Here is a 24,277-nt window from a genome sequence, read left to right on the forward strand (position 1 = left end):
TAATTCTTTTTCATTGCTACTGGTCAACGGAGGCAAGACTTGAACCCATGTTTGCCTGACTCCCAAGTCCAGGCTCCTAACAGATGTGTTGCCAAGTGACCAGGTGGTGAGAGCAGGGGGATAAACATATGGAAAAGAGGTCTGGCCCAGAGTAACCATCGCCAAATATATGAAGCATTGTCCCAGGAAGGCCAGACCATGCGGCTTCTCAGGGACATACCTAGTCCAAGGTGTGAAACTTACTGGATGGGAATTTTGTCTGAAAAGAGGAGTTTGGCTCTTGGATGGCAGAGGGCTTAACTCAGGAGGTCGTGAGCTTGCCCGGCACCAGAGGCACCTGGGTATCTGAGCCCCTCACCTGCATGGTCTCTTGACTCTCACTTTGATAAATTCAGTTTGGTTCAGCCTTTGCGGAGCACCCACTCTGCGCCCTCTGTGGGTGCTGGTGATGAGTAAGATGCGATCCCAGCCCGGGGGCTTACAGACTGGTGGGGAAGGCAGCTTATGTGGTTCTGTTGCTGACTTTTCTTCCCCGTGGAGGCTTGCTTAGGGCTGAGGAATGCAAAACGGAGAGGAGTCGCCCATCACTGAGGTGAGAGGAGGTGTGAGGGGTTCAGGCTGGGGACCCCAGCCTGCTGGTCACTCGGTCAGTCATCCCCAAAAGGTCTGTGCTCCTGCCATGGAACGCCTCCTTCAGAGTGGGTGCTTAAGGGCCCTTGGGGCCGGTTCTCGGGCAGAGCAAAGGGCTTACAGGGCGCAGGACTGCCACCCTCCCCTCTGCCTCTCTGAGAGCAACCTCCTCATCTGCCTACGAGGGCTTTCAGGGGACTGTCACTGTCTTTCATAAAGCACCTTCACTTCCTCCAAGCTGGTAGCACTATGGAGCAAGAATCTCATTCGGGGAGGGCCTGTGGGACCATCTGCCTGGGGGCTTTTAACTTAGAATCCTACTTTCCCTTCCAGCAGGTGCCCAGAGCCCAGGCACCAGGAATGGTCTACAACCAGGAAGCCTGCCTCGTGACGGTCACGGGGGTGGCCCCACCCTGGCTCTCCACTCGCCTCCGGTGCTGGCCTCCACCGCAGTGACTGTCATCCAGGGCCCTACGTCCCGGAGGTGATGACGGTCGCGGTGACGAATTTGACTGATGACACTAAGCAGTGTCTTTGGCACCCAAGCTCTTGTGTGATTGACTCACCAAGTCACCCACCTACCCACCCCTCAGTTCCGCCCTCCTCTCTTAGGCCTCTCCTCGTCCTCATGACTGACATCTGGATGGCCTCTGCCTCCACCCTGGGGGCTCTGAGAATCTCCTGTGTAACTTGTCGAAACTCTACCCATCTGGGCCTCAGCCCTGGACGTCTGACACTATTGGCCTGGGGTGGGGCCTGGACATGTGATTTTGAAAATCCCCAGGACATTCTAGGATGTGTCAAGAGTTTAGTCCTCCAGCTCAGTGGAGCTTGTGATGTACATGATGACGTCCTGGGGCCTGTTCTTGAGCCAAGCAAGGCTAGCCTGAGCCCTTCCTAGTGAGGAGCTCAGCTTGGATGCAATGGGCTAGAGGGGCTTGTCCGAGGCCCCGGGCAATGGTGTGAGTGCTGGGGGAAGGGGTGACCGGAAGAGGCAGTGCGTGGAGCTTCTCATTTTGGAGTTTGTGGTGGGAGTGGGGAGAGGGAATTGGCCTGGCTCTGCCGTCAAGCCCATAAACCAGGAGAGAAAACAGGGTTTGGGGCCACAGAAGCCAGTACCAAGGTGGAGCCTGCTTTCCAGAAGTGCCCGGCTGCAGGGGCCTGGCAGAGGTGGTTCCTGGAGCAGCGTCTCTCCTCCAGGTTTCAGAGGCCTTCCCTCCTCCACCTTTTCCCTCAACCTACCTGCTTCCCATTCTTCAAAAGCATTGCAGAGACCACCTGTGATACTGGGATTTATAAGAAGCATGTATTTGATGTTCATCCCTGTTCCTGGCACAGAGCTCCCAGAGTCCTTGGCATTTCCTAAGAGATAAGGGGGTTAAAGGTGTCTTGATATTCATGAGAAGTCCCTTCCAATCACACCTGAGTTGATGTTAATGCGGTGACGCTTGGAAAACCCCTAAAGATGGGTGGTGCCTGCCAGGGAGCCAGTGGCATGATTCTAAGTTAGAACTTTCAGCTGCACTCTGACCTCTGGGGAGGGGGGAGGGCCTGGAAATTGAGTTCAATCACCGATGGCCAATAATGTACTCAATCCCACCTATGTAGTGAAGCCTCCATAAAAGCCCAAAAGAACAGGGTTCAGAGAGCTTCTGGGTTGGTGAGCACGTGCAGGTGAGGGGAGAGGGGCGCCCTGGAGAGGGAACGGGAGCTCCAGGCCCCTTCTTGCGCTGTGCCCTGTCCATCTCTTCCATCTGCTCTCCTGAGTTCCTTATATAATAAACAGGTACTCTAGTGAGTCAACTGTCCTCAATTCTGTGAGCTGCTCTAGCAAATGAATCGACCCAAGGAGGGGGTTGTGGGAAGCTCTGATGTATAGCCAGCTGGTCAGAAGCACAGTAACAAAGCTGACTTGTGATCGGTGTCTGAGGTGGGGGCAGCCCTGTGGGACTGAGCCCTTAGCTGGTGGGACCTGATGCTCTCTCCAGGTAGATGGTGTCACAGGTGAGTTAACTGCTTGGCGACATGGGAAAAAACACACACTGGAATTGGGGTGAGAATCACACCACCTTTTGCAAGAATTCTTCTCCATGAATCTGGACTCTGGTGGCTCCAGATGTGGCCCCACCAGCCCAGTTTATTACCTGGTCACACTGCCCTGTGAGGAAACTGAAACTGGTGTCAGATTGCGCATCCCCCAGGAGATAGTCTGGTGCCAACCCTGTCCCTTGGATTACCCCTCTTCCTACTGCTCCTGTCACGGCCCTGCCCCTGAGGGCATTTGGCACATGCATTCTGATGGTCTGGATGCCAAGCCTTAGTCTGCTGTCTAGGCTTCAGCTCTCCGTGGGCTTCTCTGTGTGCTGCGTAAGTGTGCTGGCCTAGGATGGTCTCATTTAGAACAACTAATACAAGATGCTAAATTCAACTTGGTCGGGAAGACTCTCAACACACCTTGGGTCTGGAGAACTCCTACATATTCTTCAAGGCCCAGGGGAGATGTTAGCTTGTCCATCAAGCCTTTCAGACCTTCCTAGAGTTAACCCTTCCCTTCTGTGCTACCACAGTGTCTTACACCCAGCTCTGCCTCAGCCTGCAGACAGCTGACACTGGCTATTTTGGCATTTGGGGCCCCTGGAGGCTCTGAATTTTTTGACAGCAGAACTCGGGTAGGACTATTACAGTATCACAGGGGGTTCAAATGAATGAATGAATGAATGCATGCATGAGCAAAGAAATGAATCCTTCAATTCATGAAGTTCATTCCCTTAACCATCTGAAACCAGAGTGGGTAAGGTAAAGAGGAGGGAGTGAGGCCTCCATGGTACCCAAAGAAGAGCTCAGGCCACCCAGCTATCTTAGTCCTGGGCCCAAAGTCGAGGTAGGGCAATGGTGGGCGCACCACAGGGGGACCTTAGCCACTCCAGGCGGGTCCAGCCTCCAGGCCATCCAGTGTCCGGTCCTCTGCTCTGCTGAGGGAGGGATGAGGTTTGGGCAGGAGCCTAACCAGCAGAAAGTTCTTCCTAAGCCTCGCTCAGCTAGAAACCTAGGTGGGCCCCGGGCTCCTGGTATCCTGGGGAAAGGGGCCCAGCCTGGCTTCTCCAGCCCAGAGAGGATGGCTGTGTGTGGGACTAATTGGCTTACCCTCCTTCCGCTGCCGGAGAGGCCTGGCTAATTTGCCGGAACGCTCTAGTTAAATGCCAATTAGGACGTTCTGTCCACCGCTCTCTTCCAATATATTAATAATGTAATTAAGCATTTATTGCCTGTGCAAATTAAAAATAACTTAAACGGACAGCCTGGAAAACTGAGGAAGTGACCGCTTAAACAACCAATTTGCATCTCATTCAAGTTTCAACATCTAAACACTAGTCTAGGGTGCTGGTTTGGCCTTCAGGGTGGGGCCCAGCCACCTGCCAACAGCTGCTGGATTCTCCTTCTCCAGGCCTGATTCTGGCTACACTGGCCTCTCCACCCTGCCCGCTCCTAGGTGTGAGGCCATGGCCTTGCCCCAGATGAGCAGGAGGACTATCTGCCAAGCGGCCACCTCGGCTTCCAGCATCCCTGCCCCCTTTTCTCTGGGGTGTATGGTGTGGATTTCAGTGAAAGGAGATGCTACGGGGGTGGCTGGGAGGGGGCATCCACGGGAGACCTCGCTACTCCCACCCCAGGATCGATTTGTCCTGCATTCCAGCCCGGGAGATGGGAAGCAGATGGTGCCGGCGTGGGGAGGGGAGGTATCCCAGAGACTAGGAGACCTTCCCTCCGACCAGCTCCCTGGAGGGATGGGGGGCTGGGTTTCACAGAGAGCTTGCAGGGGACAGGGCCCCACGGTATCTTCGAAATAGAAGATGAAAGGATAAAGTTCCCCATCTCTTCTGTCCCCAGTCTGTCTAACACGACAGGTGTGACACTGCTGGTTTTCTTCTCCAAACAGCCACCACAGGGGACTTGGCAGGAAGGATCAGGGCAGCAGGGAGTGGGGTGAGAATGGAACTGGAGAGGGCCCGAGTGGGACAGAGGGCTGCAGCCAGCACCCGTCCTGGTCTCCTCTGTCACCTGGCCTCCCCGGCCCCATGAACTTGAAGGCCTCCCAGCCTGGGCCTGCAGGGCCAACCCCGCCCCATGCCGCTGTCCATGGCCTCCCCACGTATGTGGAAGATGTTTCAGTGGCAGCCTGGGAGCTGCGGGTGAGGTCCGGGCAGGACCCTCATGTTCTCCTGCCAGGCTCCCACAGGAAGGCGGCTTGTGCAGGGGTCTGTGTGTCTGTCCCCGGCCACAGACCCGGCGGCGGAGGCCCCCTTCCCTTCCCTTTGGGCCCCGTCCCCACGGCTGTGGGAGAAGCACGGTCACCGCGGGGGAGGGGAGGAGCGACTGAGGCAACCAGGTTGTTTTAAACACTTTATTTATAAAAAAGTACATTTTTTTTCCTCAGTACACTTTTCAATCCATCATTGTTTGTTTGTTTTTTGTTTTTTTTTTTTATACAAGTAAAAGGGGGTGAGGCAAACACCCCCTGGGTCAGAACCAGGAGAATCTGCTGGGCCGTCCCCGGGACTAGAGACAAAAATGGTGACAAAGAAACTGAAGCGAAGGGAGCACATCACACAGGTGAGGGGTGGCAGCTTCTCCTGGATTTTGTTTCCATTTATACAAAAAAAGGAAACCATTTTTTTCGGCCAAGAATTCTGCTGTTCCCCACAGCAGGAGTCGGAAGCACAGCAGGCCTGGGGGCAGGGCTCCTCTGGCCTTACCACTGGGAGGCCCAGCAGCCCTCACTGCCTGCACCAGGACGCCCGGTGCGCCCACCCGGTGCACCCACCTAGCAGAGGCTTACCGGAGGCAGCCAGGCTTTGCAGGTCTATGCCTGGTGCCCCGGAGGCCCGCGGCACGCACGCCCCTGCTCCCAGGCGAGCTGCCCACATCCAGCTAACACGATTCCTGGTTCCTCTGCTTGGAGGATGGCAGGAAAATTATTGCACCAGTGACTTGGGCACATGGGAAGGGGTTGGCAGAGGGGGCACATGCCCAGGAAACGGGGCCCCTGTGAGTCTCTCTGTGGCCTGAGCTCTGGGACATCAGTTTCTCTTTGAGGGCTTTCAGCAGGACCAGCCCATTCCTCTGCATGTCTGTGCATGTGCGTGTACGCTTGGGCAGGGCCGCCTGTGCTTGGGTCTGTCGGAGGCATGTGTGCCCCCCGCGTGCCCATGTCCTGGGCCCAAGGTGCCTGGGATGACTGATTTCAGCTGCTGCTTTTCGGGTGCTTCTGATACAAGGGGACGCAGACGGTTCTGCTACACATTAGAACAATACCAAAATCTTAAGGAAGGGGGCTATACGGGGAGTGGGAGGCAAGGGCACGGAGGGCAACAAGAGGCAGGAGGCTAACTGGGGAGGCCTTGGCACCACTCATACCAAGTTTATTTCATTTCCAGTAAGGGCAGAAGCTCAGCTCAGGTTGGGAGCATGGAAGAGAAGCAAAATGTGTGCGTCTCTCTACTGGGCCAGGCCTCCCCTTGGCCGGCTGGCTGTGTGTGTGGGCCCAGCAGCAGTGCCCTCCTTCCCACAAACTCAGGGCACAGAAAACCCCATCTTCTAGGCCCAAGTGCCAACCCCTGCCTCATGCCTGCTCTTGGCCCTGGGGGTCAGTTGCTCTCCTTGGGTTGCTGCTGCTGGGCTCCCAGCAAGGCAGGGATCTCCCACATGACCCATGCATGTGGCAGGGACCCCACAATTTGTGCTTTGCTTGGGGGGGGCATGAAGGTATCTTAGGGGGACTCAGTGCTTTGGCTCGGCCCAGGGGCCTCATAAGTCCATCACATACTGAGGATGGGGTGGCAGTGCAGGGTAAGGGAGACACAGGAGGAGTCCTTTCAGTCTTAAGGTTTCAAGGGGACAGTGGATGCCTCTACCAGGCAGGCCCCTAGGACTTCCTCCTGTCTGGGGCACGGGCACCAAGCAGAGGAGCCAGAGTGGCATGGGGTGGGATGGGGCAGTGCTGTCACATGGAAAAGGTCCTCTGCCCTGGGGGGACACTAATACTGCTGCGAGAAGCAGCCCAGTTCCTCCACATCCACCCCTCCCCCTCTGCTCCCCCCCACCCCCACTGCCCTGCGACTAGAAAGATCCCAGAATTTCCCACCCCAGTTCCATCCCGTCCAGTACTCCCAGTACCAAGAGGAGAGAACCGCCCCAGGGCTGGCATGGCTTCAGACTTCTGCTACGTGGCTACTGGGCAGCCTGGGCTGGGGCTAGGGCAGGGGGTGCTGGGTGAGGGGCGCCTGGCTGATGGGCCCGGGGCTGCCGGGGCAGAGGTGGAGCCGCTGGGCTTCAATAGCAGCACCGGGAGGGGGCAGGAGGGCAGGGGCTGGACTCCCTTGGGAAGCCTGTGTCAGGGTAGGCCAGTGCTCATGGGGCACACAGTGCTCTGCCTCCCTGCCCCCCAGATGCTTGTCATCCCATGGAGCCCCCGACAGCCTGGGCTGAGTTAACTGGATCCTACTGGGCAGGCAGGACCCTGCTTCTCCCATCCCAGGGCTTTTCCCATCTCGAGTTCCGGGGGGACTGGGGTAGGCAGATGGAGGAACTGAGGCACTTTGAGCTGGGGGACTGAGGGCTGGGGGGGCCTTCCCCCACTTACACATGGGAAGACCGAGTCCTGGGCGACTGACAGGAACCCAGAGCCCTGTTTGGGGAGGGAATCTACAACTCAAAGGGGAAGCTTCTCCAAGGTTACCACCTCCCAGAATAGAGACTGAGGGACAGCTGGGCAGGGGGTGAGAGCGGCAAGCAGGAGCTCCGACTCAGGACCCCTGGCCACCCCGTGCCCCTCATACTTTCTGGCAAGCCCAGAACATCTGCACCTGCCTTCGAGGGGGAGGTGCTACCTGCCCTCTTCAGTCTCAGACTGTTTGCAGAGCTCCTGCCGTGCGGCCTTCCTTCTCCAGCGCCCTCCACCTCGGTACTTGTGGACCTCTAATTCCTGGAGGCATCTCCTTCTGGCATCCTAGCCCTGACTCCCCAAGAGAATCAAGAGTTGCTAGCACGAAATAGATGAGGGAGAAATCCAAGAAACTCCTCTGCTGTGAGAAGCACTTAACAGGCAGCCTGAGGGTGCCGGCACCTGGGCTGGAGGCTCTGGGGGGCCCAGCCTCAGCTCTCCTAGAAGCTTCTGAAGGCTGCCCCTATCCTCAGCTGGGAGGGGGTGGAGGTGGAGTGGACAGGGGCAGGCCTTGGGCAGTGTCCAGCCTGGGTAAGGCGTGTGACCCCAGGGGGAGCACAGGGTAGACATGAGTGGCGTGAGTGCACGTAGGTATGGGGATGTGTTGGTAGAGGCATATGGGAAGTGTGGGCTGGAGCCCACCTGGAGTCCCACTGGGTGGAAGGCAGACCGGGGCAAAGGGGAGACACACCCGAGCTGGGCCAACTTCACTCTCTGTAGGCCAATGAGGAAAAAAAATGTAGAACCAGCCTCACCAGGAAAACATACTGCCCAAGGCCCCAGGTGGGACCTCAACTCGATTCACTGAACGAACAAGACAGCCCGGATGCTTTGGAGAAGCCCCTCCCCGCCCACCTGCTGAGTGTAACACTGTCTAGACTTGGGGTCCAACTTCCTGGCTGCCCATGGTGGGGGGTGTCGGGTTCCCTCTCCCTGGGAAAAGAGGAGCAGCATCTGGGGGCAGGGGTGGTGGGGGCTTCTCTCCTTAGAGCCCCTTCAGCTCTGCACCCCCAATGGAGAGAACACAAATTCCAGTGTTGGGGGCGGGGGAGGGCTGGCTCCCCAGACCCTGGAGCAGGCCCAGGTACACAAGACAGAACAGGGCTCCCTGCACAGGGGGCAGGTGGAGGGGTCGGGGCTGGGGTGTGGGGAACAGCAACACCAAAGCCACAGTGAACACACCACCACGGGGAGGGCTGGGGACCTGGGGACCAGAGGAAATCAAAACAAAGCCAGGCGGCGTCTGCCCTGGGCTCCCCGCTCCCGAGTCTCTGTCGAGCTCCTGGAGGAGTGGGCGGGGGGGTGGGTGGGGCATGGGCAGGGGGCGTGCGGGTGGGGCTGGGGAGAAGGGGATGCAGACAGAGCCTCTGGAGAGGGGGGCTACACGTACCACTCCTTCTTGGAAATGAAAGACCCGTCGTTCTGAGAAACCATGTTCTCGGCCAAGTCTAGCTGCTCAGGGTCGTACTGGTAGCCCAGGGTCCGGTCCCCGTAGCCCTCCTGACGGGCCTCCGCCTCATCCACCGTGAAGTAGGGCCGCTTGGCGTCCTCGTCGTACTTGGGGTGGGGGCCGCCCGCCTTGCGCTCGCCCCCTCCGCCGTCCTCCTCCTCCTCCTCCTCGTAGCTGCTGCCGCCCAGGGGCCCGGCCTTCTTCTCGTCGTCCGAGTCATCGGGGTACTGCAGGTTCTGGGCCATGGGCGGGTGGTGCTGGGGGATGCCCGCCTTGCTGTAGCCGTTGCCGTACACGTGCTTCTTGGTGCTGTAGTCGCCCTTGAAGGTGTGACGGCGCCGGCGCAGGGCGACCACGATCCCGCCGACCACGATGAGCACCAGCAGGACGCTCCCCGCCACGCCCCCAATGATGGCCGTGGGCACCGGCCCCGTGCGCCGCCCGTGCTCGGAAGGAGATGGGGTGTAGGGGAATTCTGGGTGAGGGAAAGAGATGGAGGGGGACAGAGTCAGGGTCTGCTCCTAGGGGGTCGGTGGGAGTGGCGGGGAGGCAGGGGAGGGAAAGGCCTGGGGGTGAGGTGTCCCAAGCCCCGGAGCCTCGGTGCAAACTTGCTCCCGGGATGTGGTGCCAGCCCAGGTCGCCTCTGAGTGGTGCGCAGAGGCCCAGGCGCCAGCTCAGCCTGACCCAGTGTCCGCTAGACGAGTCACCATCGCAGCCCTCCATGGAGCAGGTGTGCTATGATTTCCATGTAACTCCCGAGAGGCTTAGGCTAAATAACTGTCCAAGGCCACCAGCCAATGATGCAACGTTGTTTCCCTTGCATATAAAGCTTGTGAAAACATCACCACTGCCCCACTGCCCGACGCCAGCTGGTCCCTGTGCCCCAGGACCACGCACTGGCTTCCTAACTCGGAGCCTGGAGCAGACTGGGGGCCCCACGCCTGATTTCATTTGCGCCCAGTGTACAGGGAAAAGGACGGGTTCCCAGGTGCTGGCCCCGTGGATGCCCGTGAGTGCCAGAAAGTAAGGCTGTGGTTCTTGGCTGTGGTCTGGCCCTTGAGGGCAAGGTGGGGAGATGGGGGTGCTGCCAGCCTGGGCTGTGAGCAAGACGCTCTCAGCACGGCTGTGCAGTAAGTGGGCGTGAGAGCATGTGGGCATGCAGCAGAGATGCTGAGTGTACACAAGAGGCCAATGAGGCCAGTTCCTGGGTACACACCCTCGTCAGGGCCAGCACATTCGACTGTGCTGATGTGACTATGTGGATGTGTTATGTGCACACTGAGGACACAGTGAAAGCGAGACGGCAGGAAAGGTGAAAAGACAAACGATGCAGGTGGGAGGGGAGAGAAGGCTGGGTGGGTGACTTTCTTTGTGAGGCCGACCCAGAGTATTACTCTGTTCTGGACAGCGCTGCCTCTGCTCTCCTCCTAGGGCCGTGCTTGAGGCCAAAGGAGGCCCAAGGCGGGGCTGAGGGAGGCGGTTCCCAGCACCACCACAGGGGGGCACCGGAGACCAAAGCTGGCCTGGGTCAGGGGTGCTGGCGGGCAGGTCCAGGGCAAGCCTGGAGGGCTGCCCTCGCCTCTCCTCTTTCGAGGCCAAGGTAAAGGGTTGGTCTGGGCATGTGTTCTGGCCTCTGGGAGTCCGTTTCTGCCAGCTCACGCCCTGATTCAGCACCACTCACTCCATGGGCATCTTGTTCCTCCTGGGGGCTCATCCCCTCCTCCCAGAGGTGGAGCCGCCTGTGAATGGGAGCGCGCACGCAGAGATTCTGGGAAAGCAAAGGAAAGGCTTTCCAGGAGTTCAGGCTGGAAGGGCTAATGAAACACGGGGCCCAGAGAAGGCAGGCGATTTGCTGGTGGTCACGTGGCTGAGCTGGGACCACCCAGAGGCTCCTGTTCTGGTCTCTCCACGTGCAGGAGTGGCCAGAGAGAAGCACAGCTCCTGAAGACTCCGCCTCCCACTGTCACCACTGTGTCCTCAGTGCAGGTCACTGAGTGGCTGCCCAGTAAATATTTATTGAATATTTGTCCTCACTGCCTGCTTCCAGAACAGTGTCCCTGTAACCTTGAGCTTCTCCTGCTTCACCAGATCCCATCTGTCACTGCCTTTGGAAGGGCTGCACATCTGCTTTGCGTGGTGGGTGCTGCCTCCACAAAGGGTGCCCAGGAAGCAGCTGGCAGGCTCCCAGGCTCTGCCATCCTTTCCACCTGCCTGCTACCTCTTCAATTCTCAGTCCATTGCTGAGTGTTCCCTCCTCTCTTCACCTGCCTGATCACTCTGTCCCCACCCCCTGTCCTGCTAATAGGCAAACATCTCCCAAGCACCTATGTTGCTAGTCACAGAACACAGGGGACTCATAGCCTAGGTGGGGAACCAAATGACTCTCAGACAAAGCAGCATGCCGATGTCATGGCACTGGCTGGAACGCAGGGAAGAGCCCTGTGGCCTGGAGGTACAGGAGGCTGCCTGGAGGGGAGAAGACTTCAGCCAAGCCTTGAAGGATGGCACAAGCCTTGGAGAGGCTGAGAGGATAAGGCAGGCATCCAGTTGGACGGACCTGCCTGTCCTTTCTGACGCATTTCTCTAGTGTCCCAAAACAAGAGTTCCTTGACTCTTGCCTTTCCTCTCCAAATGTCTGCCTCCACCTGCATGGCTGAGCCTTGTCTCTGCTCCCAACTGCCTGCTGGCAGCCCTGTCCGTGGACCTTCAGCCCTTAACGCTCCTTTGCTTTCTTTCCTAGTGACAGACGTGGTCTCAGCGTCATGAGGTCCCTTTATCCTGCCGGCTCTCCAAACCATCTTGGGGATGAAGCTCTCACTCAACTCTGGGACTTTATCTGCGATGGTCTCTGGGACAGTACTTCTCAACCTGTGGCCCACGGAACCTCAAGCCATTGGCTCAGAGAGGATCAGCAAAAATACTGGGCTCAGACACTTTGGGGAAATGTTGGTTTAGGCAAAGCATTAGAGCCCTTCGTCTTCTCAAACCCACACTGTGAACTATAAGAGGGACACGTAGGGTGCAGTGTTTCCCAGCCTAACGGAGCATGAACCCTACCCTTCCTGACTCAGGGGCCATTCACAGGGCTAATACTTGGATACATGCTGAAAACTCTCCTTTAGCACATCCTCGTTTGGAATTCTCTCCACCACCTCAAAACTCATCGGTCACAACCTCGCTCACCATCTTCCCTCCAAACCCTTTCCGCTGAACGCTCCCACCACTTGTCTGCTCTTCCAGCTCCCACCTCCTTTATCTTTGGCTCTTCCTTCTTCGACTCTTGGGCCACAGTCTGTCATCAAGTCTTCTTCACTCTTCCTGTTCAGTATCTTACTACTTCATGCCAGGTTTACTGTTGAAAATTCCTGAATCTTCCACCTTCACTGGGTTTTAGTCCCCTTTGTCACTCCATCCACAGTCGCCATGTTAATTTTCACTGTGTAGACCCTGCTGTTCCCTTTCTCAAAGACTAGCAACAACTTCCCCCTTGCCTGCTGGACCACGTCAGGCTGGTCTTCAAAGCTTCCATCATGCAACTTGATCTTGAGATTGGCCAACTCACCATTCTTGCTATGCACAATTGATTCTTAACTGCAAACCTTTGCTTTGGCTGTTTACCTTGTCAGGAAAGACCTTCTGCCTCTTTCAGGTCTTAGTCCCTGCTGTGCGCAGTCTTCTCTTTTCCAGCTCACATTTATATTTTCTCTAGGGTTTTATGCACTTATGGTCTGCACCTCTCATTCTGGTATGAACAGCAGCTAATTGCATTCTGCTAACCAAGTACTGACGCATTATAGTAAAGCCTGTGATAAAGCACCTTGCACTAAATGCAAATTAGGATCTACCACGATTGGCTCTGGTCTTTCTGCCAATGTTCAAATGGCTAACATTCTTCTCTTTTGTAGGCACAAGGAGCGGGACTGAGGAAGTGGCAGCCTCATGACATCTGGGATGGACTCGATTCAGTGTGCTACACGTGTGCACACTAAGTCCCGCTATATTTACTTGCATGCTTTCTGTGACAGCAGACACCCAATGAGAAATAAAGCTTTCGTACATTTTACTTGACTAGATTGAATCTTTTGGACTCCACTAATCACAGTACGGTAGAGATTACTTTATTACCTGTTTCACGAGAGTGGCTATATCCCAAACCGGTCTGTAAATTTGAATTCACATCTCCATCACTACCACCCTGATCCAAGCCACTAGCACCTCTCCCTGGATTCTGGCAATAGCTGCCTAGATGGCTTCCCTGATGCCACTGTTTCCTCTGTAGACTATTGTCAACACAGTAGCCAGGGATCCTGTTAAATCTGGAGCGCTTAAAATACTTCCACATGATCTCTGCCTCTGCCCCTCACCTCTGGCTTCATCTCTTGCTTTCCAAGCCTACACCGGGTCTTAGCAATGGCTGCTCTGCATCCCAGAAGGCTCTTCCTCCGGGTGTCCCATGGTCACTCTCTCACCTCTTTCAGGGCTTGGCTCAAACTGCTTGCCCACATCACCTCCTTACCAAGGCCTTCCCTGATGACCCTGTTTAAAATTATGGCTCACGAACTCCCACCCCCAGCACTTGTGGCCTCTTTATCCTGCTCTTCTTTTTTTCTCCATATCACCTTCCAAATGACTACATACTTTTTCAAGCATATTTTATCTGTTGTTTGTGGTCTGTGTCCTGTGCTAAACCATAAGCTCCATACGGACAGGGGCTTTGTTTCGCTCACCGATGTATCCCCAGGCACACAGACTGTCTGACACAGGGCTGGAGTTCGAGAATATTTGTCAAATGAATTCTATAAAGGCAAGGCTATGTTTTAGAGGTACGACTCTGTAGGGCCTTCTGTTCCGCTTCCCCCTGCCCCCCAAGTCCTAAGGAGGTTTATTCTTCCTTGGGGATCTTTTGGGGCCTAAGGGAATCCTCGTTATTTTGGTGACTTTAGGGCCAGGCTTGCCTAGCTGACCTTCCAGCACTGCAGACCTCAGGGAGAACATGCCAAGTGACAGTGCAGAGAGGGTAGACATGGGGATCTAACTCATTTGCAAGCAGAGATGGCTGTCTGGTATGGCATCGGGCACCCCCCCACCCCCGTCCCTCACACTGAGCCAGCAGCTCCTATCTGTGTGTCAGGAGCAGAGCCTCAAGGGCCGCAGCTGGTAGGGGCAGAGAAGAGCTGGGTGGCGGGGTCATTTGTGCTTGCTGGTGGGGACCCATCTGGCCTCCCTTAAATTCTCTTTCAAAGGGGACAGCTTGGCCCCCATTCCTGAAGGGCTGCAGCTTCCCTGCTGGGACCGCAGGCTGCCCAGGACCCTGGGGAGGTGAGAGCTCTGCATTCCTCTGGGGCCGGGGTTTCCTGGCTGAGGTAAGTGGGCTGATAGGGGGGCTTTGGATGGATCTGAGGTGAAATGAAGGTTATAGTCTGGATCTAGGATCTGGAGGAGGTTTGGGATCAAAGAGAATGTTTGACCTTGCTTCTAAATCCAGCGCCTGGTGCTTCCTCAGGCAGGCAGGAAATGCTCTGGCATCAGAAGCTTAGGCGGGAGGCTGTGAGAACTACACCTCCCAGCGTGCAATGCGGGCCGCCGCAGGGAGGGTGGGAAGGCCTGCGGCCAGACTCTGGGAAGCCCTTTTCCTCCTCCTGCAGCTGCAGCAGCTGTGCAGTGCATCAGACACCAGGCAGGGCCTCGTCAAGCTGGAGGAGAACCGAATCCTCCCAGGGGTGCGGATGCAGCTGCCTTCTCTCTGACTCCCCAGTGCTCTGCTGTTTACCAGCCTGGAGATGGGTGCGTTTGCCCACAGCGCAGCTGCGGCTGGCGTTTGCACACTCAGCACGCAGACAGGCACTCACCTGCTTGCCAGTGCACGCTTACACGCTCAGAGGCACACACCCACTCACTGTCAGGCTCACACAGACCCTCCCTTCCAGATGGACCTTGAAGCTCCACCAACCCGTGGTCTGAAGAACCCCTGCTTAATGAGCAGACCCCGTTATCTTCACCCCAAGTGGTCATTCCCGACAGATGAGCCAGGGACTTCACTGGCAATGGGAATCGGGACAGACACCCTGCGTCCTGGTGGCCTCTCTGCCTGACTCCTGGGAGTGGCCTGGACGCTCTCCTCCTGCAGTCCCCGGTCCCAGGGACAAATGCTATCTCATTTGGCCTCTTCGGCCATTCCTTGGGCACCCCTCCACCCTCAGTATTACCCCAGGGAAGAGGGGGTATCTCCGTGGTTTGTTTTGTGACAGCTGGGCCAACCCATGAAATTGCTCTCTGGCCTGAGTGCCTCAGAAATGGGCTTCTCCGAGGGTCCTGGACCCCATGGAAACGTGCACACAGATTCTGGCGAGTATGCCCCCTCCACTCTACCATCCCACAGCCACAGCCGAGGCCTGTTGTTCCCCACTAGGGAAACCCTCATTGTATAGCCTCTAACCTGGTCCGCCCACACAGCCTCCCAAATGCTCAGTCTAAACCACCCGCCTCGCCCCACTGTGTGTCTGCCGAGAGCCCTTCGGGGGCTCCCCTTTGCCAATAGACAGAAAGCCCTGCTCCTCCATTCCTGCCCCCTCCGCTCCAGCCATTTCCTTCCCACATGCTTCCCTGCCTGGGAACCCCGACCTCCATCACTGCCCTCGCCTCCTCACAGGGACAACTCAAGTGTCACCTCCTCCAGGGTCTGGGACCCCGTGAAGCCTGTGCCAAAGTGTGTCTGTGCAGGCAGCACAGTGGCCCTGCACACGCGTGTGTCCTCAGCACGCAACCTGCTGTGTGCCTCCCCCGGCCCTGCCCCAGCTGCTCTGCTCTTTGGTTCCCTCTCCAGATGTGCCCAGGGCAAAGCTATCACCCGGACGGACGGCCAGAATGAAAAATTAAATTTCCACTTATCCATCTCGCTCATGCATTCCCTCTAGACCAGTGGTGCTTGGAGCGCAGGGCATGGTTGTGACCCTCCGCTGGGCCCCCAGAGGACGCGACAGGCCCCTGCTGAGGTGGGGTGGAGGCTGGTGGGGTTGGCTCAGAAGCTTCCCATAAGCACAAGAACAAACAGCTTGGAACAGGCTCAGGCTGTGGGCTGAGCCCTCCGGAGGGGGCTGAAACATTCCCACAGGATGGCCAGCTAAGCAGCTCCTGGGCCATTGATGATTCAGTGAGCTTCACACTTCCCTGGCTTCTGCCTAACGGGGCTGTCAAAAAAAGTGCCCTCATCCAAGGCCCTTCTCACCTCCCATGTGGCTATGCGTGTGTCTTTTGTTACCACCCCTGTCCACTCTGTACTTCCGGGGAGCACGGGAGGACGTGCCATGTGCCTCTTCCAGCTGGAGCCCTGGGTGGCCTCAGCCCGGATCCCGCGGAGGGCACCACTGCAGCTATTACCCACCTTCCCCCCACCGGAGGTGGTTTCCACAGCGGTTTCTCATCCTTCCTGTTCTCTCTTTTCTGTGGCCTGGGCTGGGGAAGGGCCTCCTTCCCTTCCCCCTTGCCCCTGGGCCTGGTGTGACTGCCCAGTCAGCAGCCCTGCCCCACAATCACCCTGCATCCTCTTGACCTTGGGGACGAGGAGGCCCTGACTTTCTCGTCCGAGCCCTGCCTCTTGGGGCTGGGCAGCACCACGCAGCCCTGTAAGTCTATCAGGGCCTCTGGCCAGTCCACTCCTGTTGGGAAGCAGAATGAATGGGAGGCTGTGGGTCCTGGGTTTCTTGGGCTCCTCCCCTGATTTTCCAGTCAGCAGTGCCCAGGAAAAGCCTTGGTGCTGAAGGTGGTCCACCATCAGGGGAGGTATCACCCTCTTGTGCCAGGCAGTGGGATACAGATTTGGTGTGAACATAAGCTGAGCTAAGTATGATTATCTCCATATCACAGACTAGGAAGCTGAAACTCAGAGAAGTGAAGGACTTGCTGAAGGGCACAGAGTCAGGAAGACGCAGCAAGTGAACACACTCAGGCCAGGTCTGTCCTGTCGCTCATATGACATGCTCCCCTGCAGGGTGGTCCTGCTCCCTATGAATGCTCCTCATCCTTGTCTGCCCCGGGGCGCCAGGGTCAGAGCTCAGACACCTATGAGGCTTTTACTGAGCTTTGCTCAAACTTTCTGTGTGTGGCTCAGGCCCTCCCATCCTGGCCAACCTATGGGAACCCCCAAACCCTGGCCTTGGAGGGCTGCCTCAGCTTTCCCAGGCACCACCTCTCACAGTTCTACTATCTTAACTGCTCAGAGAGCTAAGGCCAGGGAGTCAAAGAAAATAGCAAATGAGAAGTGACATCACCCTCCCTCTTGCCCCTGGTGAGAGGTGACAGAATGGCCTCAAGGACAGGTAGGTGTAGCCCCTGGACAGCTTTGGGCTGCTCTTCTGCAGCTGTGCTTTGAATGTACCCTTCAATGAGGGCCCCCATTTGTGAGACATAGGTTCAGAGCTAAGGACTCCTCAGGCATGTCCAAGCCCTGCACCTGGAGCCAGGTAACCATCTCCAACTCCCTCGGGTCACTCCCTGTGCATGACATGCACCTCTGATGTCACTTACGGCCCAGCTAGGCAGCAGTGTGCCACTACTTCCTGTCCTACGAGGTTCTTTCTGCCCCTTTCTCACCCTGCAACTAGCTCAGGTACCAATGTTAAAGACACTCCCTCTTCTGGTTGTAAAGTTGTGATGGCAATTTACTCCTCTGTTGGCTCATTTTGATCCTTTCGTTGATATAGGTAATGATAGAGGTCAAGATAATAATCACAGAGCATGGGCCATTTATTGGCAGACTGGTCTGCCTAGGTACCTGGCCCACATTACGTAAATTCTGACAACAAGCCTTCAAGGCACACTGCATCACCCCCATTTTACAGGGGCTTTGTCCAGGGTCCCAGTTGTCTGGCACCAAAGCCCATGCTCCTTTCAGGTCCCATGTGATGTCACCCCTGGAACACCCTAAGTCCCTGGGCTCCCTTTGCCCTGAGAGCTCAGGTGGCTGGAAACATCCTTACGTCTGCACTGACAGAGAGAAAGATGCAGGCAAAAATAGCAATTCCGTAGCACGGCACACACCCCACCACGGCTTTGGGCCATATCCGGGCTTTCCCTCCAGTATCCCTGCTTGAGGTAAGCTTGCCCTCCAGCCCATATGGGTTTCCTGAATGCGGGAATAGGGCTTGGAGGGGGGCTCCTGCAGTCACCCCCACGAAGCCATCATCCCACAGTCAGTGGGCTCTAACTCCTACTCCCCTCCCCCACAGCACTGCCGTAAACAGCATTTACCTTTCCCTCAGGGAGCCCCCTCCTGCTTCCTTCTGACTGGGGGGCCTCCCATCTCACACACGGCTTAACAGAGGAAAGAGAAAAGCAAAATAAGACCAATGGCCAGAGCTCCGGGGAGAACCAGGAGGCAGGACAAGGAGACGGACTCCCTACAGTGAAACGACCTAAAGGTGGGGGACGTGGCAGCAGAGGAAGCAGTGGGTGGCGAGGGGCAGGGAAGGGTGCAGCTTGCTACCTGTGACATTGACCTCCACCTGGCCCGAGCGGGTGCCGATGGAGTTGGTGGCCTCGCAGACGTAGGTCCCGGCCAGGCTGTAGTTGATAGGTCCCCTGAAGAAGAGGGTTCTGTTCTGGGCCTCCACGCCCTTGGGGAGAGAGCCGTTCAGCCTGCCGGGATGAAGGACATAGCAGAGGCTTGGGACTCTCCAGCCAGAGGAAGCTGCCCCGGTCACCCGCCTGACTCCAAGACCACAGCCTTTTTGCTGAGAGGACAGGCAGGGTCTGTCTTGGAAGGAGGAAAAGAGTAACGACCACAATCTCTCGCATCTGGCAGTTGGTTATTGTTCAGCACTTCACATTTGATCAATGCAGCACTGAAATGTGGACGAGACAGGTAGATACTGGTCCCACCCAACAGATGAGGAACTTGGGGTTCGAGGCCAAGGAAACACAGCTAGTCAGCGACAGAAGAAGAGCTCTGGACAGATCTTTGGACTCTGGCACAGTGCTCTTTCTATGACTCGTGGGTCCCTGGTAGTTGGTCCTTGGCTTCCTGGGTAGCTGGTTAGTAATACGGAGGTCTGAGTCCTAACGCCAGATCTATTAAAGCTGAACCATTGGACCCATGGCCTGGAAATCTGTATTTTAACAAGCTACTCAGGTAATGTATTGTGACCCACATTTGTGACTGCGTTCCACTTCACTATCTCTCCTGGTGGGCATTTCACAGGTTTTTGCATGTTGGGAGCAGCCTCGAAGTTTCCTGAATATAGAGGACCTTCTTCCTTCCTCCTGATCCCTGGTGCCACAAAGCTATTAATCTGCTGGACCTTGCGGCTCCTTGGTCCGGGGGGCTGAAACTGGCTAGCAGGCCCTGCCCACTCCCACCTTTAGCAGCACTGCTGGTTCTAAGAGGAGGGTTCTAAATCTAAATAGCCAGGGCCTGCCAGGGCCCTGCACACCCTGGGAGAGGGTGTAGACAATCTGGGCAGCCATCTCTTAGCCACCCAAGTCGACCTTCTTGCTTCTCTCCATGGCCTTTCTGTGTGTTCCATCCCCCTCTTCTCTGGGAAGAACCCTGGCTCAGAGATGGCTAGGCGGGGAGACTGGACCGTTTGAAGGACAAGCCCCAAAACCATGAGGCCAAGAACGGGATGATGGGACGTGGGGCCAGTGCTCTATGAACACAGGCCTTCTGGGCTGACTGTGCCTCCTCCCTTGAGGATCTGGGGGTGCTGGAGAGGAGGAATAGGAACAAAGGGAGATCTGGGGTGCTCCAGAAAGGCAGCTCCCTGGGACAGACACCTTGATAAAAATAAATATTCTGGGGTGGGAGTGACTCAGACTGAATCACCAAAGAAAAGGGCAAAATTCTTTATTAGGGAGAAGAAGGATGGCGGATTGTGCGGGAAGCCCCTTGCTGGAATGGTTTGTCCCACTGGCCCTGATGCTGTTAACAAGAGGGTGTATTTTGGGGGTCTCTCACCGCACTTCCCCTTCTCACTGGGAAACCTGAGTCTAGACTCTAATTTCCTCCTTGGCTAAGGCTCCTGGAGGTGGGGTGGGTGGGCTTCCCTGTGGCCAGCAAGGTACCTTGCAAGGTGACTGGCCGGCTCCACATCACTTACGTGGTCCAGTGGTACTCGGTGGCTGGGGGGTTAGCATCAGCTTTGCACGTGAGCCTCACATCCATCCGCTGCAGGTACCAGTTCCCATCAAACCCCTCGATGGTCACCTCGGGTTCATCTGTGGGTCAAGGGATAATGTTTGAAAAGGGTGAGGCCAGGAGAGCAGGACTTGGGGCGCAGGAGCCTCAGGCAGGGAAGGGACGGAAGGGACAGTGACATGGAAACAGCTGGAAGAGGGGGAAGCGTGAAGAGGAGGGTGGAGATTGCAGATCCTACAAGCAGAAGCGGCAGGGGAATGGAGAAGCAGAGAAAGGAGGAGCAAAGGAGAAGGCAGGAAGAGAAGAGGGGAGGACAGAGCAGGGGAAGAGGGGCGGGTGTGGAGGGGCAGTGGGCCCACCCCGAGGCCCTCCGCGGGCTGCCCCGCTCACACTGCACATTGAGGGTGAGGCTCTCCCGGAAGCGGTCCGTGTGGTAGTTGACGACGCAGGCTAGGGACTGCTGGTGGGCCTCCCGGCTGGGCACGAGGCGGTAGCGGCTGATGACGGTCACGGTGCCATTGGGGTTCCGGATCTCCTGGTACTCCGCCTCGCCCTTCAGCCGCGTTTCCCAGGACACCACACTGGGAGGCTTCCCATTGGCTGAGGTGCAGGTGGCCACCAGGACCTTGTCATCCTGCCCCTTCTTGGCCCGCAGCACTGCCTGGGTGCCCTCTATCCAGCTGGTGGGTTTGGCTGCAGGGAACCAGAAAGCGCATGGGACTGGCTCTACTGCCTCGTCAGAGACGCCCCGGCCCAGGAGAGTACGTCCCAGCTGGGCCTCCCTCTCAGCTGTGCTTCCCCAAAGCCCCTCCCAGCACTTCTCACAGGAGCTTCTGTGCGTCTAACCTCTGTTCTTCCTGCTCTATTATTTGTATCACCTTTTGTCAAGCGGAGGCCTTTATGGCGTCTTGGTGTGCCCAAGGCAAGTGGCTCGAGTGGCTTTTTCCTCTGCTTCCCAGCCACCCACAAAGTGCCCCATGGTGGGGTTTCAACCTGAACACCAATCCTCAGCTAAGGTCTCGACCCCAGTCCCCAGACAACTGTGGACAGCCTTGCTGGAAGCACCAGGACTGGAGCTTGGGGAGCAGGCCCACCCACGGAGGACGTCTGGGGCCACTGAGGCCCACATAGGATGGCCGAGCCCCCAGGCCACAGACCTCACACCAGCAGGGAGCAAGGGGTCAGGCCCGCTTACCCATCACGGTGAGATTGAGCTGGCTCTCTCGGTTGCCGGCAGGGAAGGTGGCGAACTCGCAGATGTAGACGCCCTCATCCTCCAGCTCCAGGCGGGAGAGGCGGATGGTGCCGTCCGTGAAGGAGGGCCGCAGGAACTCCACGCGCTCGCGGTAGGGCGCCAGCACAGAGACGCCCATGGCTGGGTTGTAGATGGCCACGTTCTGTTTGGAGCCATTGGTGGCCTTCTGCCATGTGACCTGGGTGATCTTCACGCCGGGCAGTGGGTTGGCAAAGCTGCAGTGCAGCACCACATCCGTGCCGATGAAACCGTACATGGAGTCGTTCACCTGGACCACCTGGGTGTGCGCGCCTGGGCGAGGGAGAAGGCCGGGGTGGTCAGTGACAGGCACACCCCCACCCAAACTTCCTGTGCACAGGGTTTTCCTTTTCTAGCAGTCATTCTTGTTTTTATTCTGATTATCAAAATAATAATTGCTTGTGATAAAAACCCTTTGAGCAACAGTGAAATATACCAAGAAGAAAACGACAACAGTCCGTGATTCCACCACTCTGCAGTATTACTGATAAGCTTGTAGGAAACAACCTCTTTTATTCTTTATATAATCTATGAAACCTTTTTTTTTTTTTACAAAATCAGCATCATACCACACATAAGGCTCCATAAGCTGCCTTTTCACTTAGTGATAAATTATCAGTATTTCCATGGCAGCAAATGGATGTCCACACCCTCATTTTTGATGAGGAGGGTTGAATGTGCTGCTTTTTAAGAGACGCCACCAGCTGCTTCACCTTTCTGGGCCTCGGTTCCCTAGTCTGATAAATGGGGCGGATAATCCAGTCCTCTAATGGGGTCGGTAGGAGAACCAGGCGGTATGATGGATGAGAAGGTGTGTCAGGAGGCAGGAAGCGCTGCCTACAGGGCCCACAGTGGCTTTCATCATGACCACCCCACTATCTCCTCCCTCATGGCGGAGTCCCTGTGTCCTGGGGTGCCCTGGCACGGACCCTCACCCAGCCAGGCAGAGAGAAGCAGGCGCTGCACAAGATCCGGCCTCCTCTGGCTCCTAGCTCTCTTCGCAGTCAAGTCTCAGTGCCCTAGCTTGGCATTTCACATCCTCGCTGCCTGGGCCCTGCCTTTTCATACACATCTCTGCATACACGATGCCTCCCGACCGTGTCAGACTGGGCAGCCCCTTCTCAGAACGTGCCACATTTTGTGTTCCCTCCCTCCCTCCCTCCTTTCATTTATTTGACTACCTTTTGCTGAGTTTATTATCAGCACTTGAGTCATATCAATAAGTGATTCAGTCCCAGCCCTCGAAGAGCACAGAGCCTACCAACGCAGCACTTCTAGGCTCTTGCTCATGCAGCTACTTGGAAGGCCCTAGAAGGCCCTTCTCCTTTTCCACCTACGGCTCTCCCACTTAGGCCACCTCCTTTGGAAAGATCCAGAAGCAGGGTCTGTGCCTTTTCCACTGCCCAGCCAAGCACCTGGCACACAGTAGGTGATCAGTAAATATTTGTGCCAGACAAACTGCAATGGAATTTGTGAGAGTAGAGATTTGCCAGAAGGAGGGAGGGTTGGCATGGAATGAGTGAATGGATTCCCTCTAGTCTTCCCAGGGATAATTTTATTCCATGTGGAATGGCTTTGGTTTGAGTTTCCCCTTGACCCTGACCTTGGCTCAGCATCCCCTCCAGCGGGCGTCTGCACCTCTCTTGGCCTGAGTTCGTTCCCAAGCTGTCATTGGCCCTTCATTTGTTGAAGGACATTTACTTCATGTCCTTGCAACCTTACCTCACTCGGTCACTATGAGAACATCAATGATATCAATGCCAGGCCCTGCAGGCAGGGCACACTCCTCTGAGGGCTCCGAAGGCCACGGTCAGTGAGGTGTGCCCTGTGCTTGGCACACAGTAGGTTCTCAATAAATGTTTGCTGAATAAATATATCTTTGGCCTCTGCAAGCCAGGCCCTCACCATGCACTGAAAGCTCCCCCTGGTGCTCCCCCTTCTCGATGCCCATTCACATCCACACAGCCTTTCAAGGCCTACCTGGGGTAGCCCCCGTCCCCACCCCAGCTGTCCCCTTGCGGTTTCTTACCCCCAAGCCCTATTTTCTTCCTCTAGAAGGGAACAGGCTGAAGTTCCCAGTCTCAGTGGTCTCTTCTGGCCCTAACGTCCAATTCCCTGAATGGCAGCCCTGCCCAGCTGTGGCCCCACCCCAGACTCAGGCCCATGGTGAGGTCAGTGGGCCAGGCAGCCCATTGCTCCTGCTGACTGGCCACCTGGCAAGCAGCTAAGCCCTAGGTCCTCCCAGCAGGATATATGGGTGCTCCCTCCCCCACCCCAAAGTCTGCTGGAAGCTGCCCAGCTGCTGAGATAATGTGGGTATAATTGGGGAACTTTCACTGCACAAAGCCAGGAACAGGAAAAGCCGGTTGGGAGGGCTTGGGCCCCAGGCTGGGGGAGTGTATGGGTGTGGGCACCAGGAACCATCTTGGGACTGGTGCCAGGGCATGATGGGGCCTAGAGTGGGACACAACCCCCCAAGCCTGCCATGACCCCTTCTCTCCTCATCCCCCTGCAGGTGTGGGGACAGGCAGGGTTCAGCACCTGGTACACAGGCTGACATTCATTCGCTGCGTCTTCAGCAGTGACCTCACCCTTCAGAGCTCTGAGTGCAGGAGGGGAGGCTGCTGATGGTGGCCTGGGCACAGGGTGAGGGTGGGGTGCTGAGTGTGGCTCAGGCACCCCAGAAGCCCCTCCCAGCCATCAGTGCCTCACCAGGCAGAGGTGGCCCTCCCCGTCCCCAGTCTGTTTTGGGTTGAGGCTGCTCTCACTCAGAATACCATAGTGAATGGGGAGCAGGGCTCGCCACTGCAAAGGAAGAGAAAGGGCTGGGTGGACGCAGGCCCCCAGGAACAGGGTCCTCCTCTGTGCAGGAAGAGAGGGACCGGAAGCCTCCTCTGGAAGGCCTGGGAGCAGGGAAGGGGGGGGGCCTTTGCAGACCACACAGTCTCTCTTCTCAGCTGGTCCAAGCGTTACCAAGCCCTCCAGCTCTGACCACCCTAAAACTGATCCACGGGTCTCCCCTGTGTTGCCCAAACTCCTCCCACCCTCTGAAGGGCTATTCTGTCGCCATTC

General features: G+C 56.7%; 2 protein-coding genes across 3 annotated transcripts in view; one reads left to right on the forward strand and one right to left on the reverse strand.

Annotated features, from left to right (window-relative positions):
* The window catches only part of CBL (Cbl proto-oncogene), a 377,716-nt gene extending 375,288 nt beyond the window's left edge, over positions 1 to 2,428 (forward strand). The window contains exon 19 of the transcript XR_008993515.1: positions 964 to 2,428. The gene's annotated coding sequence lies outside the window, so the exon portion shown is untranslated. The remainder of the gene's footprint in view (positions 1 to 963) is intronic.
* The window catches only part of NECTIN1 (nectin cell adhesion molecule 1), an 84,729-nt gene that overhangs the window by 15,978 nt on the left and 44,474 nt on the right, over positions 1 to 24,277 (reverse strand). Inside the window, exons 2-6 of one of the 2 annotated variants that reach the window (XM_036887611.2) lie at positions 21,128 to 21,478; positions 20,323 to 20,625; positions 19,895 to 20,012; positions 18,283 to 18,434; positions 5,018 to 9,276 (exon numbers count right to left, since the gene is read on the reverse strand). In XM_036887611.2, coding sequence (XP_036743506.1) covers positions 8,732 to 9,276; positions 18,283 to 18,434; positions 19,895 to 20,012; positions 20,323 to 20,625; positions 21,128 to 21,478 — 1,469 coding nt within the window. In that variant the 3' untranslated portion in view covers positions 5,018 to 8,731. Of the gene's footprint in view, positions 1 to 5,017; positions 9,277 to 18,282; positions 18,435 to 19,894; positions 20,013 to 20,322; positions 20,626 to 21,127; positions 21,479 to 24,277 lie in introns of those variants that run through there. The other variant, XM_057491153.1, reaches the window with a different exon arrangement.

This window comes from Manis pentadactyla, chromosome 13, assembly GCF_030020395.1.
Source record: "Manis pentadactyla isolate mManPen7 chromosome 13, mManPen7.hap1, whole genome shotgun sequence".
In the NCBI taxonomy this organism is placed as follows: Eukaryota; Metazoa; Chordata; class Mammalia; order Pholidota; family Manidae; genus Manis; species Manis pentadactyla.